The sequence below is a fragment of the Zea mays genome, chromosome 2 (genome assembly GCF_902167145.1).
Source record: "Zea mays cultivar B73 chromosome 2, Zm-B73-REFERENCE-NAM-5.0, whole genome shotgun sequence".
Classification (NCBI taxonomy): Eukaryota; Viridiplantae; Streptophyta; class Magnoliopsida; order Poales; family Poaceae; genus Zea; species Zea mays.
The window spans coordinates 216855763-216872055 of NC_050097.1; the positions used below are offsets into that span (position 1 = coordinate 216855763).

Genomic DNA, 16293 nt, shown 5'->3' on the forward strand with positions numbered 1-16293 from the left:
TTTCAGACCTTTCAAGCAAAAAGCTAGAACATTTCGTCCAGATCTTCTCCCACGCATCAAGGACGAAATCCACCGGCTGCTAGAAGCTGATTTTATCAGACCTTGCAGATACGCAGAGTGGGTCTCCAATATTGTGCCGGTGGAGAAGAAGGAGACAGGTAAACTTAGAGTATGCATTGATTTTCGCAATTTAAATAGAGCAACTCCTAAAGACGAATATCCCATGCCCATAGCCGACACATTAATCAATAATGCATCAGGAAATAGAATTATTAGCTTCCTTGATGGTAATGCCGGATATAATCAGATTTTCATGGCCGAAGAAGATGCGTCTAAAACGGCCTTTATATGTCCAGGCTTCATTGGTTTATTTGAGTGGGTTGTCATGACATTTGGTCTAAAAAATGCTGGTGCTACTTATCAGAGGGCTATGAATTTGATCTTCCATGAATTGTTAGGAAACACTGTGGAAGTTTACATTGATGATATTGTAGTCAAATCGGCTGAGTTTAGTTCTCATATAGCTGATTTGCGCAAGGCCTTTGATAAAATGCGTCAGTATGGTTTGAAAATGAACCCACGTAAATGTGCTTTTGGAGTGTCGGCTGGGAAGTTTTTAGGATTTGTCATACATGAACATGGTATAGAGATAGACCCTGACCGAATCAAGTCTATTCGGAATGTGGGGCCTCCGACCTGTAAAGTCGAGATACAGAGGTTCCTCGGCAAGGTGAATTATTTACGAAGGTTTATTTCTAACCTAGTCGGGAAGATTGATGCGTTTACCCCTATTCTTCGGCTTAAGAATGATGCCGAATTCACTTGGGGGGCAGAACAGCAAGAGGCATTTGATCTCATCAAAAAATACTTATCTTCGGCTCCCGTATTAAAAGCACCACAAGCAGGAGTGCCATTTCGATTATACATTGCAGCTGAGGATAAGGTCATTGGGGCTGTTCTGACACAAGAAACTGAGGGGAAGGAGCATGTTGTGGCATATCTAAGCCGAAGATTGGTGGATGCTGAAACAAGGTACACTTTTATTGAAAAGTTATGCTTATGCTTGTTTTACGCATGCACCAAATGTAGATGTTATTTACTGTCTAGTCATTGCACTGTTTCTGGTCAAGCCGATGTGATCAAATACATGTTGCATAACCCAATTATGAGTGGTAGAATTGGTAAGTGGGCTTATGCACTAATAGAATATGACTTGGCCTATGAACCATTGAAATCTATGAAAGGCCAAGTCGTAGCGGATTTCATTGTAGAACATCGGGTTAATGATATTCATGAGCTAGACATGTCATACCTCACTATTACTCCTTGGACTTTATATTTTGATGGATCGGTTTGCAATGAAGGGCAAGGAATTGGCATTGTACTTGTTTCACCAAGTAATGTCTCCTTTGACTTCTCTAGCCGATTGGAAACTTATTGCACTAATAATCAAGCTGAATATGAGGCCCTCCTATTCGGTTTAGAACTTTTAGATGGTATGGGAGTAAAACATGTGATGGTATTTGGTGATTCTCAGCTGGTTGTCCAACAAGTGTTAGAAGAATATCAATGTCTTGATGGTACTCTAAATAGTTATCTTGAGAAATGTTGGAGCATAATCCATTCTTTTGACGAATTCAGTATTCGGCATATCTCTAGAGTTGAGAATCATAGAGCTAACAACTTGGCACAAGATGCATCGGGTTATCGGATAAAGAGAGGGAAATTTCACAAAACTAAAAATCTGATAACCAGTGCAGAGCCAAATTCCCAGGTCGCGGACCGTCCGCGTGTTGACGCCGGACCGTCCGAGGTTACCAGAAAGGTTCTCTTAATCGATTCGGCTGACAATGAAGCCGATACAAGTGATTGGAGGACACCTATACTTAATTATTTGCAAAATCCCAATATCAGGACAGATAAGAACATTCGGCGAACAGCTTTTAAGTATGTTTTGATGAGTGATGAACTTTACCGCCGAACGGTTAATGATGTCCTGCTTAAGTGCTTGGGCCCAGATGATGCTATATTAGCCATGGCCGAAGTACATGAAGGAATTTGTGGTACCCATCAATCAGCTCCAAAGATGAAGTGGTTGTTGCGAAGGTCTGGTTTTTATTGGCCTAGTATGACAGCTGATTGTTTCAAGTACTACAAGGGGTGCCAAGTGTGTCAAAAATTCGGCGACCTACAGTTGGTCCCTGCAGCCGAATTACATCCTATCGTCAAGCCTTGGCCATTCAGAGGATGGGGATTAGACTTTATTGGAGAAATTCATCCTTCATCATCAAAGGGGCATCGGTTTGTGTTAGTTGCCACTGACTATTTCACCAAATGGACTGAAGCCGTTGCTCTAAAGAACATGACGCACAAGGAGGTAATTGAGTTCATAACTGAGCATATTATTCATAGATTCGGCATTCCCCAGACCTTGACTACAGATCAAGGTACTTCTTTTATGTCAAAGGAGGTACGTGAATTTGCTGAATTATACAGAATTAAGCTACTTAATTCGTCTCCATATTATGCTCAGGCCAATGGACAGGCCGAGTCTAGTAATAGGACGTTGATTAATTTGATAAAGAAGAAGGTATCTGATAATCCTAAACATTGGCATAAGATTTTGTCTGAAGCTTTATGGGCTCATAGAATATCTAAACATAGTGCTACTAAAGTATCTCCTTTTGAGCTTGTCTATGGGCAGGAAGCAGTGTTACCTGTGGAAATAAGTTTGAATGCTGTCAGGTTTGCCAGACAAAATGATCTAACTGCTACTGATTATTATAATTCAACGATGGATAATATTGATGAGGTGACTGACAAGAGGATGATAGCTTTGGGAGCAATAGAAAAGGACAAGATCATGGTAGCCAGGGCCTACAACAAGAAGGTCAAAGCAAAATCATTCCAAGTAGGAGACTTGGTGTGGAAGACCATTCTACCTCTAAGGAATAAAGACCGAAAGTTCGGGAAATGGTCGCCAAGCTGGGAGGGTCCTTATAAAGTGAAGCAGGTGATGTCTGGTAACGCTTATTTACTACAAACATTACAAGGCAAGGATCTACCTAAGGCTTTGAATGGGCGTTTCCTCAAACAGTACCATCCTAGTATGTGGCAAGATGCCTAAGAAAACCGATGTGATCACATCGAGTTAGTTGCTTTTGGTTCGCCCAGCTCCACCAAAAGGCAGGGGGGCATATGTTCGAACCAGAAATGAGCCGGCGGACTGTCCGGCCCTGAGGCCGGACGGTCCGCGGTCCGGACGGTCCGCGCGTGCGCAGAACAGATTAGGGTTCCGAGTTTTGTGCTACGGTTGTTAGCTATATTCGCGGGATTAGCTCGGAATCAGTTGTGTAAAGGGTTCAGGCCCCCTCCTCTATAAATAGAGAGGTCTACGGCTGATTTGTAATCATCAACAATCGAATCAATACAACTTCTATTCGCATTTTATCCTAGGAGTAGTTCTAGTCTAGTTTAGGTTTAGCCTCTCAATCCCCAAATTCTCCGCCTCTCCTCGACTCTACGTCGATTAGAGGAGTCTAGGTCGGCCTGCCCGAGCCTAGACAACTCCTAGGATCTCTCCTCCCCGACGGGGTCCCTCCCGGGAGCGAGATCCAGGCGCCGCCGACGACTTCCGCCGCCCCTTCACACGCGCGGACCGTCCGGCCCTAGGGCGCGGACCGTCCGGCCGTCAGGCAGAGAAGCCCCAGCTGCGCACCAGGCCGCAGACCGTCCGGCTCCAGGCCGCGGACAGTCCGCCTCTGCGCAGAGAATACCACCGCGCCTCGCACCAGGCCGCGGACCGTCCGGCCCCGCGCGCGGACCGTCCGCCCCTGTGCAGAGGGCACCGCCACGGTTCTTCTTGAGTGTTTGACGCTCCGAAAAGGCGTCAACACCTTTCTTTTTAGGCTGTATGCATCCTGATATGCCGAGGCCGGAAGTGTTTTCAAGACTAAATCATCTCGATGTATGAACTTGAAAATTCAATAAAACTTCCTTTATCTAAAAATATAAAGTAATCCATCAACTGTGCTCAGCAGGTTATATTCCGTAAATATTATAATTTTTTAATAAATTCAGTGCTTATAGGTAAAAAATGTAATGAAAAGTGCCGTTATATTTTGTTTACTTTTAGTAAGGAGCGGGTAATTATATGCAAACTTGAAGAGATATATAGATTAACTATTATAATGATAAATGGTGTAATTTGGTAATCTAATTAGGTGGACTAAATTAAATTATATTAAATTTTATAATAGCATAATTTGGTAATCTAAACATAACTTTAAGGGTTACATATATTAACTATTATGATAACATATATGGGCAATTTAGATTTCAATTTAGTGTACTAAATTAAATTATATTCCATAATATCATTAGTGGATAACCTAAGTGCAATTTAGTGGTTGCTTTAAAATAGTTATTTATAATGGCAGAGTGTGTAATTTAAATATAGCTTTAGGGGTACTAATCTAAGTGGTAGAGTAGGTAATTTCAATATTTTTAGGGGTTACTTGTGTCAGCGTCCAAAAAAGTATGCCTAAATACTAGTAACATGCTTCTAGATATCTCATCAACAGGAAAAAAAAAAACCATAGTGAGTTCGGTTGATGCTAACTTGGCATCACTAGGACCTTGCAGGTCTGGGTGCCTCACATTGGCCCCTAGCTCTCTATAAGGTGTCTGCAGGGCAGGACAACCTCAGGTTTTTTATGACCCTAGGAACGATAGCCCTGGTGTCAGTTGTCACGTGGACAAGATAGTAGGTGTGCGATTCCTTATGTGATAAAAAGGAATTATTTTTTATACTTGCCTCTCCATCAGGTTTGCCCTGCATTGATTTTCTTATTGAAGGTGTAATCAATTAGAGTTTGTAGCGTTTGAAAATTTGTAACTTTAGATTTTATGTCGAATGGGGTAAAGCCAAGTTAATTTACTATAGTCACCAATAAAACTCACATATTTATATTTTTCCAACAGAAAGGGACATAACCCCATGCATTTGAAATTACAAGTTCTAAGATAGCTTGAGACACACTAAATGACTTATAGAAATGCAACTGGTGACTCTTTCCCTGTTGACACACATCACAGCAAGATTTCACTTGATTCTAAAGAAGAGCATAGCATTTTATTATCACTAACAACCTTATTGACAATGATCATGGATGGATGACCTAACCTATCATGTCACCTTGCTAATGAAGGCTTGGTGGTCATTAAAACACACTTGGATGAAGACGGTTGCTCTAAGCTTGGTCATATATAAAGTCCCTCCCGACATCTACCACCATAGAAGAATTCTATTGATGTCCTCGTCTTTTAAAAAAGTGAGGTTGATACTCACGGAATATAGAATTACCATTGATAAATTTATGGACATATATAAGATTCTTTTCTATACTCATGATATGAAAAATTTTATTAAGATGAATATCTTGAGTAGGAATATGCAAAGTACAATTGCAATATAGCTAGTAGTGTGTACTTTATCTTGGCCATTAAACTTGTTCTTGGTAGACAACTTGTTTAGCTCTCCAGCAATATGACCGATCGCATTAGTGTCAAGATACCAAATAGTATCTACACCATTAGAAGTAGAAGCATTATTTGTTGACCTCTCTTCGTTATTGAAACCTTGGTTGAACTTGTTCTAGCATTTGGACATCACGCCCTGGCTTTTCACACTACTGACACATCGGTCTCATACAAACAACACATTGGTCGATAACACAAGCACGTGCACGATAGCTAAATCTTCGGGTTCATTCTAATATAGTCAATTGTGTTTTAGAAATTACGCTTAGTGTCTTAGATGTTTTAATGATTAGGAACTTTAGAGAGGACCAACAAGGACTTGAGAAAGGCTAAGATGTCAAGTATGATAGCTAGAACGTTCAAAACAAGAGAAAGCTAAGTCTGACTCAACTTCGTCTCCACCTCACAGTGCAGAACAGTCTACACTAAAACGGACGCCCAGATGCATCCGAACTCTGATTAGGTTGGGCTTTATATGGATGGAAAGCTAAAGAGATAAGATTTCCAACCTAGTTGAAACTAACTTAAAATTAATCAATAGTCAACGGGAATCGTCGAAACAAGTCGGCATTCAGATTTTGTTTTGGTGCTGCGATACTGTCTGTTGGGCTGTTGGCCCGTTTATCGTGTTGGAGCCCACTAGGGGGTACCTCCAGGGGTTGTGCACGCCATAACCTCTATTTTATCAGCAGCCACCGCCACATTAGGGTTTGCATTTTGCTTAGATCATATATGTCATCTAACAGTGTCACCATTTATCGGTTTATAAGACCCCACCTCGTGACCAATACAATTTTAACTGTTATCTTCCTATTTTTGCTTGTGTTATTAGTTGTTCAGGTAGCTCAACAATTGTTGGTCTTGTGTGACCCTCGTGATCTTCTCATTTTGTCTTACCGTCCTTGTCGACAGGAACTTTAGCTTCAGGCATCTTTGTGGTTCTATATAGGAATATAGTAAGCTATGCTCCTCGCATAGTCAGTCAGACTTGGACCTTTTAGAAAACGTAATTATCTTTGGTTAACTTCTCTTGTACTTGGTGGTTCAAGAAGAAATACGAGACACATGCCATATTTTTGGTGGGAAAAGATGGCTTCATGAAAAAAAAATTAATGGAAGCAATACATCTTTTGTAGCATATTCCACACTTCCACATGTTCCTTCTCGATATTTTTTGTGAAAGACGTTCAAGAGTCCATCGACAAAGAATAGATCAATATCGGTATAATCTATCTCTACTTTGGTTTCATCAGTGCCTTCCATTCTCGCAACCGTACGTTGATCATAGACTTGTTAGCTTTTCCTGGTATGTGATCCATATATCTTCCCTTCTACGTCAAGCAAGTAGGAAACATATCGGGTGCAACTATACACATTAGTCCAACCGTACATTTGTATCTTGGTTGCACGGTTGTACCAATATATATAGTTGCACTAAGCACTATTTGGTTATGCTTATATAAGAATCGCTTCCTTGAAATACATGATTTTTTGTCAAAAAACCGAGGGCCATGGAATCTACTGCCGGTAGAAGTAGAGTGTTTAGGGCTAGTTTGGGAACACCATTTTTCCAAGGGATTCTAATTTTTCCAAAGGAAATTAGTTTATTTCCCCTTGGGAAAATTGGAATCCCTTGAGAAAACGATGTTCCCAAACTAGCCCTTAGCATTTGATTATTTTCAATGGAGTAACGTCGAGTAATGGAGTGGAACCGGGCGGGCGACAACTAACCTCGGGGCGGCGGAGCTTGAGTCAATGACGACGCCATGGAGTCGGGAACCTAGCCATGGGGCGGATCTGGTCGAGGACTCGAGGGTGTCAAATGTGGGGTGAAGGGTGAGACCGCATTTTAGAAATCGCGAGAGTGAGTCCATGATAGGAGAAAGCAACAGAAGTGGGTGAAAAGCATGGTGTTTGAACCAAACATACTAGACTACATGCACTCAGCTAGGTTAGTTAGAGCCAGGCTCACCAGAACGAGCTAGGCTCACTCACACAAGCAATCAAACACATTGTAAGTGACTTCTAGGGATCTGTTTGTGAGTAAAGTATTTCTATAGTTTCTAGACAATATCATGTTTTTAATAATACTATAGTATTTTATGTTATAAAGTGTTTTGTTTGTATTCATGAAAACTATGTTTTTAAAATCATTGTATTTTAGACATCATGTTATTTGTGGTATTAGAAACTCCACTACAATCCAAAGTATTTATGACATGATTAGCTTTTGCCTAATAATATAGTTTGCAATGTTGTACCAAACAATATATTCTCAACATCTGGTATTTTTAGAGCTGACCAAAACTATAGTATTATCATAACAACTATAAAGTACAATATTGTAAAACCATATTTTTTGAGACATTGTTGCCAAATAGGCACTGATCCTAACCAAACAAGGCCCTGCTTGTTTGTTGAGGATATTGACTTAGGAATCGTTCCTGCTCATTAAAACTTATATCAATTACACAAGTAATCTGACTAGAAATCGTTTTAGTTCATCGTTTCACGGAAACCGAACGAGCCAAGGCATACAACTATTATGCTCTATTTGGATGTCAATATTAGAAGATATGAAATTGAATTGAGTTTAATACCAAATTAGCCATAGCATTGAAATAAAATATAATTCTGATTCTATTGTTTGGATGTCACTGAATTGAAGTTTTGAATTGATTTCACCCAATACAGAAGGCTTACACTCTATATTAGAAGAGGTGGTTTCTAGTTATAATCTTATTGTAAGAACTTGGATCTCTGATTTTAAATCTTAATTTCATATGTAACTAAATAACAGATTTTAAGAAAACTGATTTCAATTTTTAATTCAGTGTTCCAATAGCTACATGCAAACAGGTATTAAAATCAGATCGGAGTATCGGACTCTCGTATCCGAGTCGATCTCCGCTCCGGTGGCGATCGGAGGGCACGAGCACGATGACAGGTGGGTCCCGCTGCCTCGCGGGCACGGTGCACCGTTGGATTCGTTCCATGGTCTACATGCCAGTGAGAAAGTGCACGGGGACTCTAGAGTAAACCCCGGTGCCACCGACGGCGGCGGCGACGAATCGAGCAGGCGCGGCGGCCATGGCGGCGGCGGTTGAGAGCGTGGTGGTGGTCCATAACGTGGCGAAGCGGCACAACGTGGGGACGCTGGCGCGGAGCGCGACGGCGTTCGGCGTCGCGGAGGTGGTCGTCGTCGGCCGCCGCGATGTCAGCGCCTTTGGCAGCCATGGCGCCACCTCGCACCTTCGCTTCCGTCACTTCGTCTCTCTCGCGCTCGCCCGCGCCTACCTCAAGGCAAGCAGGCGAGCAGATCCTGGCCTCTCCAACCCCTAAACCCTATCCTTTTGCTTCGTTTTTGCCCGACATGTGTTTTTTCGTGTCGTTGCAGGATGAGAGAGGATGTGACATTTGCGGCGTGGAAATCACCGACGACGCGCAGCCGGTGACCGCCCACCCGTTCCGTCGGAGCACTGCGTTCCTCTTCGGCAATGAGGTTGGTCGAATTCTCCGCATTCAGCACCGATTTTATTTTTTTCGTGTGCGATGCGATTTAGAACGAAAGAAATGGTGGTACCGCTCAATTTCGTGGGCTGGAAGGAAAATAATTAGCTCCTAGTCTCATATTCACTGTCATTTTCTCTTGTTCGTTGGCCATAGGAACAATTATATATTGTTCAGAAGACCATATCCCTTCAAAATAGTTCGTTGTGATATTTCTATTAGGCATCTGTTGAAGGCAATACTATGTAGTATAATTAACTTGCTTCACCAGAGTGCAAATGTAAAGAAAAATGCATCTCTTGTTCTCTTACACGAACACCGCAAACTGTAGTGTTTATGTCAGTTGCAGAATACCGTTGGATAGCATGAAAACATGTTAGCTGGGGATGTGATTTAGATGCTGCTAGTGAAATTCTATAAGTGCTGCTGTATGATGCTATCCTAACTTTCTATCGCTTCCAAATACTAGAATATGGGAATCTGTTAAAATACCACTGGACATTAGCTTGACCAAGTTGTAATACAATGTAATAGTTAACTTAAATAAGGGTACCATTTGAAGTTATTGTTCTGCCACCAAAGCCAAATACCAAAACAGGCAGAGGAAAGAAGAAATTAGCCCTGTGCGGCTGTGCCTCAGGGCAGAAGCCAGAAAGAATGCCATGGCCTTACATGAATATAAGCATAGGGCCTTTTCTACTTTACTTGTGAAAGAAGAAAGATATAGATCATGGATTTATTTCACATTAAGTTGGTAACCATACCTGTAGCACCATACTGCTTGGTTTACTTTAAGATGTTCTGCTGAGCACTATAACGTTCCAGTTATTGGTTTAAATAAATTTTCTATAGTCCTTATTAGTACACAGGTATACCTAACAATTTTATGCCTTTTATTCTAATGAGATTCTGCCATTCCTTTTTTGGTTTCATTTTGTAGGGTACTGGACTTTCACAAAAAGAGTGCGAGATCTGTGACTTCTTTGTCTACATCCCTCAGTATGGTGGTGGAACTGCATCTCTCAACGTTACTGTTGCAGCTTCAATTGTTCTCCACCACTTTGGGGGTAAAAATCCACTCTACTCCAGTCACCACAGCACTCTTTTTTCTGTAATATATTGAAGTGTTAAATGTTGGAATGTGCAAAGTAGCAAAAGTCAAATCATGTTCTTGCTTTTGAACCTAACTGTTTTATGGAGCTTTAGGGTGCCAAATTTCCATGTTCTTACTCTAAATAGTCATGTTCTCCCTGCCAGACATGGTTAAGGAATTATTTGCATACATACTAAGGGTGTGTTTGGTTTCTAGGGACTAATTTTTAGTCCCTCCATTTTATTCCATTATTCCATTGTAGTCTCTAAATTGCAAACTATGGAAACTAAAATAGAGTTTTATCCGCAAGTGTCGCTTTGATTCAGACTCTTCGGCCCCACATCTCTTAAACATGAGCACATGGAGTACTATTAGCGCTAGGCCGCTAGCGCATGCGGAACCATGGGGATGAACCAAACTATGCATGCAGAACGAGGTCACACAAAGCGGAACTCAAACACATCCTGTGGATGGAACACGTAGATCAACCTTGGACTACTTTCCCACCCCAAAGACATAGATCAACCCAAAATACGTAGATCAACTCTGGATGGGTGCTCGTTTTAGCTTGTTACATCATATCAGTCGTGGCATCTTTTGGTATTATGATGACCATCTTCAGTGTGGGTTATGGCCATAAACTGTGCATAAAGCTGGCTGTTGTTAATGGTTGCAGAGTACATTAACTTATTTTCTGTTTTGGGTTTTTCTGCTTAAGATGATGAAATAAATCGCTTCTATGAAACAGAAGAACTTATTACTGGGGTAATGTATAATTTCTTGTAACTCTCCAATCATGCCACTCTAGTGTGTAGCAGTGAACTGAAGCATCCTTGATAACAAGTCTGCGTCCACCTTGCCAGAAACCTGGGGACCGATGCTTATCTTTTGGTTCCATCACAGGCTGATTTCCCCTTTAGGCTCTGTTCGTTTTGTGCTGATCCATAGGGATTGAGGGGGATCAAATCCCCTACAAGTTAAAATCCTCTTCAATCCCTTCCAATCCACCTCAATCCCTATGGTTTTGGGATCAAACGAACATGGCCTTATTGGCTACAGTACCGTAGAGAAGCATTACATGTTAGAGATACTCTTGGATCACGATTCACAAGCACATGTTCACATTCTAGGTTCTGAGTTTGAACATGATATTCTGATGGCCATCTGAATCTAGAGTCAGTTAACTGTTCGGATTTCGTTATTGTAGCCACCTAATTCCTTGCATCGCTTTTTTCAGTCTGGGCTGGCTTTACTGAACGAGGCCGAGAGGGCAACAAATTCGTGGTCGCTGAAAGACCACAGGGGCACTCGAGGGGACTTTACTGTACAGACTCGGTTGAAGCAGTGGTTGAAGAGCGGAAAATGCGAAAAGAAAATGCCTGCGATGTACTCGAGGAAAATGGGTGCAGCCACCTTCAGGAATCAAACGGTCTAGACTTGATGTTTGCAGACTAGAGTATGACAACATGTTATCCCATCTCTGATGTTAAATCTACTCCCTGCATCCTCATTGATGGCACAAAGTTGCAATACAGAACATGACAGGGCTTATGAGAGAGAGAGAGAGAGAGAAATTTATCCTGACACACATGTATGGTTCACATTTGGTTGTCTTCTTAAAACAAGACGCGACAAGATATTTTTTTTACATAATCTACAACTCACAGTTATTTCAACCAAATAGCCTTCATCCTTATTTCAGTTCACAGCAGCTTTCTCATAACTCAAATCAGATTTTAGGGAATCTTAGGGAATACGAAACAGGCATTAGTACTACAAACTGATTTACGTCGCTTTCAGCAAATTCTGGATTGTGCCACAGCTTGTCGCTGGCTATTTCTGACAAATGCAGCATAGTTTGGAACCATGAATCCCAGTCCTAGCAGCATAGTTTGGAACCATGTGATCTGCACGTCACTGCCATGTACTACAAGTCTTGCGTACCGATCTCGGCATCTCTGAAATTTCCAAACGCTGTCACTTCAGCCTGTTCGTTTTTTTCTAGTCAAAAACACTTGCCGCCGGCAAATTCCGACCATGCGACAAATTAAGCATAATTTCAGAAATAGAGGCCTACCAACCAAGCATCTCGGTTTGGTTATTTATCCAAACTCCAAAACTACGAGACCCTCTCGCATCTCGGTATCTCTGAATTTTACACGCACTAGTGGCAAATTTCCAAACGCAGTCGCTTGAGCCTGTTACATTTTTCGGCCAAGTCCAAAGACTTCGTGGCCAGCCAGAGACTTCGATCGATCTACGGCGATTGCACCTCACGTCGGAAGCAGCACCGGAGCTCGCGCGTCCAGGCGCCGGCCACCATGACGTTGACGACGGTCGCATTCACCGTGCGCCGGGGGGAGCCGGCGCTCGTCGGCCCCGCCGCGCCGACGCCGCGCGAGACGAAGCGCCTGTCCGACATCGACGACCAGGAGACGCTGCGCGGGCAGATGCCGTTCCTCTTCTTGTACCGCGGCGGGGTGCACGTGCGTGCCGACGACGACGACCCGGCGTGTGTGATCCGCCGCGCGCTCGGCGAGGCGCTGGTGCCGTTCTACCCGCTCGCGGGGCGGCTGCGGGAGGTGGAGGGCCGGAAGCTGGTCGTCGACTGCACCGGCGAGGGGGTGCTGTTTGTGGAGGCCGACGCTGACGTGCGGTTGGACGAACTGGAGGCGACCGGGCTGAGGCCGCCGTTCCCGTGCATGGACCAGCTGCTGTTCGACGTGGACGGCTCCAGCGGCGTGCTCCACTGCCCCCTGCTGCTCATCCAGGTACCCCACCAGTTTTGCCGCAAACAAAAAAAAAAAGCTTTCAGACAATCAGTGGTGTGCGATATGATATGATACGATGGTCTCGTCGATCACCAGGTGACCCGGCTGCTCTGCGGCGGCTTCGTCCTCGCGCTCCGCCTCAACCACACCATCTGCGACGCCATCGGCCTCGCCCAGTTCATGTCCGCCGTGGCCGAGCTCGCCCGCGGCCTCCCCGCGCCGACCGTGGCGCCCGCATGGTCCCGCGAGCTCCTCGAAGCGCGCAACCCACCGAAGCCGGCGTTCCCTCACCGCGAGTTCGACGTGGCGCCACCTCCGCCACCCCCACCGCCGGGCGACATGGTGACGCGGACCTTCACCTTCAGCCCAGCCGACGTCGCCGCGATCAAGCGCGCCCTCCCGCTGGCTCTCCGCGAGGCGGCCACGACCTTCGAGGCGCTGACGGCGGCCCTCTGGCGCGCGCGCACGGCGGCGCTGGCGCCCCCTCACGACGCGGAGGCGCGGCTGGTGTCCATTGTCAGCTTTCGTGGCCTTCCCGAGCTGGCGCTCCCCGCGGGTTACTACGGCAACGCGTGCGTGCCCGTGGCCGCGCTCACCACCGCGGGGGCACTGCTGGCGGGGTCGCTGGGCGACGCGGTGGCGCTGGTGCGGGGGACCAAGGCGGCGGTCACCGCCGAGTACGTGCGGTCCACGCTGGACCTGCTGGTGCTGCGGGGGCGGCCGTGCGTGGCGCTCGCGAACCTGTTCCTCGTGTCCGACAACCGGCGCGCGGAGTTCCACCGGCTGGACTTGGGGTGGGGCGTGCCGGCGTACGGGGGTCCTGCCGTGGCGCTCTTCGGGTTGAGCTTCTTCGTCCAGGCAGGGAACGGTGACGACGTCGCCGTGTTGATGGCGCTGCCGCGGCCGGCTATGGACCACTTCGCGTCGGAAGTGGAGACGTTGTTGAAGGCTTAGTTGGGTGTTCTTGAATCTTGACGAGCGAGCGAGAGAGCGGCAGAGCGCCGCCTGTTCTTGCTAATGCTAACTGTCTTCGCTCAAATTTGTCGTCTATTCGTCGCCAACGACTCTCTCCGATCGTTCAGTCAGATTCGCTTGGCCATGTCAGGTCTGGTCTAGATGGACCATGCCGGCTTGGGCCCAATCTTGACAACGCCGTGTTTGGTTTGGACCGAAATAACAGGCCTCTGAGCCATCGCCATTCACTGGGAACTTAAAATGGTGCAGGGTTGTTGTTATTGTCCACGCTAATCCAAGTGTGTTGTGCTTCCGAATACAGCTATCAAGAGAGAGTAAAATTTTAAGATGAAAACCCACAGAGATAAAAGTTCTCCACTATGTATGTATGTTGTTTTAAACTGTAGTCATAGAAGAAGTCACCGTGCTCACTGATAGGAGGGTCTAAAAGTAGATGCATTAATCAAAAACAAAACATACATCATTGAACTTTAAAAGCATATAACCTTCAATACTAAATAAAAAGATTAGTATTGTTTAAATATTAGATACTACTGATAAAAAAGATAAACACCATTAGCTATATTACCACCCTCTCCAACTGTTTTCTGAACTAATTGTAAATGGGCCCATAGTGTAGTCGTCAAGCATGGAGGCCCGCTCGACCGACCTCCTCGATCGCTCAAATTTGGAAACAGCGGTTGCTACTGACCGGGGTGAGTGCTGCGTTGTTGGCGACTGCCCTGTTTTTTAATGGATTCAGTGAGAGCTAAAAAGTGCGAGACTGCGAGAGAAATCCAGCAGGTGTACGTACGTAAAGCGAGAGTCGACGCGTGGGCGCGGCAGACGCGAGCCTCCCGCCACGTTGGCCTCGTTCCCGCGCCACGCGGCCACGCCTGCCTGCCTCCTCACCTTGTTTATATGCCTCGCGCCTCCCTCACCGTGCCAATGCCATGCGCGCGCTACTGCATCTGCGGCTCATCAATCCGTGCAGTCCCAGAGCACCCCGTCTTCCCGCTACTCCCGCAAGGGCGCTCGTCGCTTCCTTCTCCGGGGCGTGGCAGGCACCTTCTGGTAGAGCGAGAGCGAGAGCAGCGCCGCCGGCAGTTCGCGCTATGGCGTCCCAGCAGGTGTTCCGGGCTCAGCAGCAGCAGCAGCAGCAGTTCCCGGCTCAGCAGCAGGAGTCCCAGCCGGGGAAGGAGCACGCGATGGACCCCCGGCCCGAGGCCATCGTCCAGGACTACAAGGCCGCCAACAAGCTCAAGGACAAGGTGGCGCTCGTGACCGGCGGCGACTCCGGCATCGGGCGCGCCGTGTGCCTGTGCTTCGCGAAGGAGGGCGCGACGGTGGCCTTCACCTTCGTGAGGGGGCAGGAGGAGAAGGACGCGGAGGAGACGCTGCGTGCGCTGCGCGACATCGGGTCCGAGACGGGCGCGCGCGAGCCGATGGCCCTGCCCGCCGACCTCGGGTACGAGGCCAACTGCCGGGAGGTGGTGGAGCGGGTGGCGTCGGCGTACGGCGGGCGCATCGACGTGGTGGTGAACAACGCGGCGGAGCAGTACGAGCGGGAGAGCATCGGGGACGTGACGGAGGCGGACCTGGAGCGCGTGTTCCGCACCAACATCTTCTCCTACTTCCTGGTGTCCAAGCACGCGGTGCCGCGCATGGAGCCCGGCGCCTGCATCATCAACACCTCCTCCGTCAACGCGTACAAGGGCAACAAGACGCTGCTGGACTACACGGCCACCAAGGGCGCCATCGTGGCCTTCACGCGCGCGCTCTCGCTGCAGCTGGCCGACAGGGGCATCCGCGTCAACGGCGTCGCGCCGGGCCCCGTCTGGACGCCGCTCATCCCGGCGTCCTTCGGCAAGGAGAAGGTGGAGCAGTTCGGGTCCCAGGTGCCCATGAAGCGCGCCGCGCAGCCGGCCGAGATCGCGCCCAGCTTCGTCTTCCTCGCCAGCAACCAGGATTCGTCCTACATGTCCGGCCAGATCCTCCACGTCAACGGTGCGTAGTGCGGCACTTACTAGTTACTACGTACCTGATGAGTGATGACTGATACTATGCCTGAACTGTTTTTTTTTTTTAATCTGCAGGAGGCGTCATCGTCAATAGCTAGATACGGAAGCTGTTTTGCTGTCGTGTCCAAGTCTAAGGGAACAAAGCGAGTGTCCGTGTGTACCAGGTAGCAGTGTCAGTACGTGCACGCAGGAAGGCAAGGCAGGGTTCAGTTGTAGCGGTGTGTAATGCTGTCAGCACAGCACTTGTAAAGAAGGAAGGTGTCTGAATAAATATGCGTCCAAGCATGAAGACTTCCTCCGTACGTGGTTTGCACAAAATAATCGTACGTCCCGGTGCAGTGGTACTTGCTAGTGCACCATTCTCCCCCTCTTTTGGACGAGCTTTATCCCGGCCGGGACACGT

At 46.5% G+C, this 16293-nt stretch overlaps 3 protein-coding genes across 3 annotated transcripts; all 3 read left to right on the plus strand.

The window, feature by feature from the left end:
- Window positions 1-8472: 8472 nt before the first annotated feature.
- Window positions 8473-11727, plus strand: LOC100285504 (uncharacterized). The gene is made up of 4 exons (NM_001158396.2): window positions 8473-8844; window positions 8939-9043; window positions 9992-10118; window positions 11382-11727. Exons 1-4 carry the CDS (start codon window positions 8632-8634, stop codon window positions 11597-11599), a joined length of 663 nt encoding a protein of 220 aa, NP_001151868.1. The 5' UTR covers window positions 8473-8631; the 3' UTR covers window positions 11600-11727.
- Window positions 11728-12286: 559 nt separating this feature from the next.
- Window positions 12287-13974, plus strand: LOC100281743 (taxadien-5-alpha-ol O-acetyltransferase). The gene is made up of 2 exons (NM_001368093.1): window positions 12287-12915; window positions 13012-13974. The coding sequence occupies exons 1-2, from the start codon at window positions 12466-12468 to the stop codon at window positions 13867-13869; spliced, it is 1308 nt and encodes a 435-aa protein (NP_001355022.1). The 5' UTR covers window positions 12287-12465; the 3' UTR covers window positions 13870-13974.
- An 842-nt stretch (window positions 13975-14816) lies between these two features.
- Window positions 14817-16260, plus strand: LOC100272498 (uncharacterized). Its single transcript, NM_001367769.1, has 2 exons — window positions 14817-15876; window positions 15966-16260. The coding sequence occupies exons 1-2, from the start codon at window positions 14823-14825 to the stop codon at window positions 15986-15988; spliced, it is 1077 nt and encodes a 358-aa protein (NP_001354698.1). The 5' UTR covers window positions 14817-14822; the 3' UTR covers window positions 15989-16260.
- The last annotated feature ends 33 nt before the right edge of the window (window positions 16261-16293 follow it).

Coding starts and splice junctions, on each gene's coding strand:
- LOC100272498 (NM_001367769.1), top strand. CDS start 14,823: ATGCGCGCGCTACTGCATCTGCGGCTCATCAATCCGTGCAGTCCCAGA. Junction 15,877..15,965: donor CCAGATCCTCCACGTCAACG/GTGCGTAGTGCG, acceptor TTTAATCTGCAG/GAGGCGTCATCGTCAATAGC.
- LOC100285504 (NM_001158396.2), top strand. CDS start 8,632: ATGGCGGCGGCGGTTGAGAGCGTGGTGGTGGTCCATAACGTGGCGAAG. Junction 9,044..9,991: donor CGTTCCTCTTCGGCAATGAG/GTTGGTCGAATT, acceptor TTCATTTTGTAG/GGTACTGGACTTTCACAAAA. Junction 10,119..11,381: donor TGTTCTCCACCACTTTGGGG/GTAAAAATCCAC, acceptor CGCTTTTTTCAG/TCTGGGCTGGCTTTACTGAA.
- LOC100281743 (NM_001368093.1), top strand. CDS start 12,466: ATGACGTTGACGACGGTCGCATTCACCGTGCGCCGGGGGGAGCCGGCG. Junction 12,916..13,011: donor GCCCCCTGCTGCTCATCCAG/GTACCCCACCAG, acceptor GTCGATCACCAG/GTGACCCGGCTGCTCTGCGG.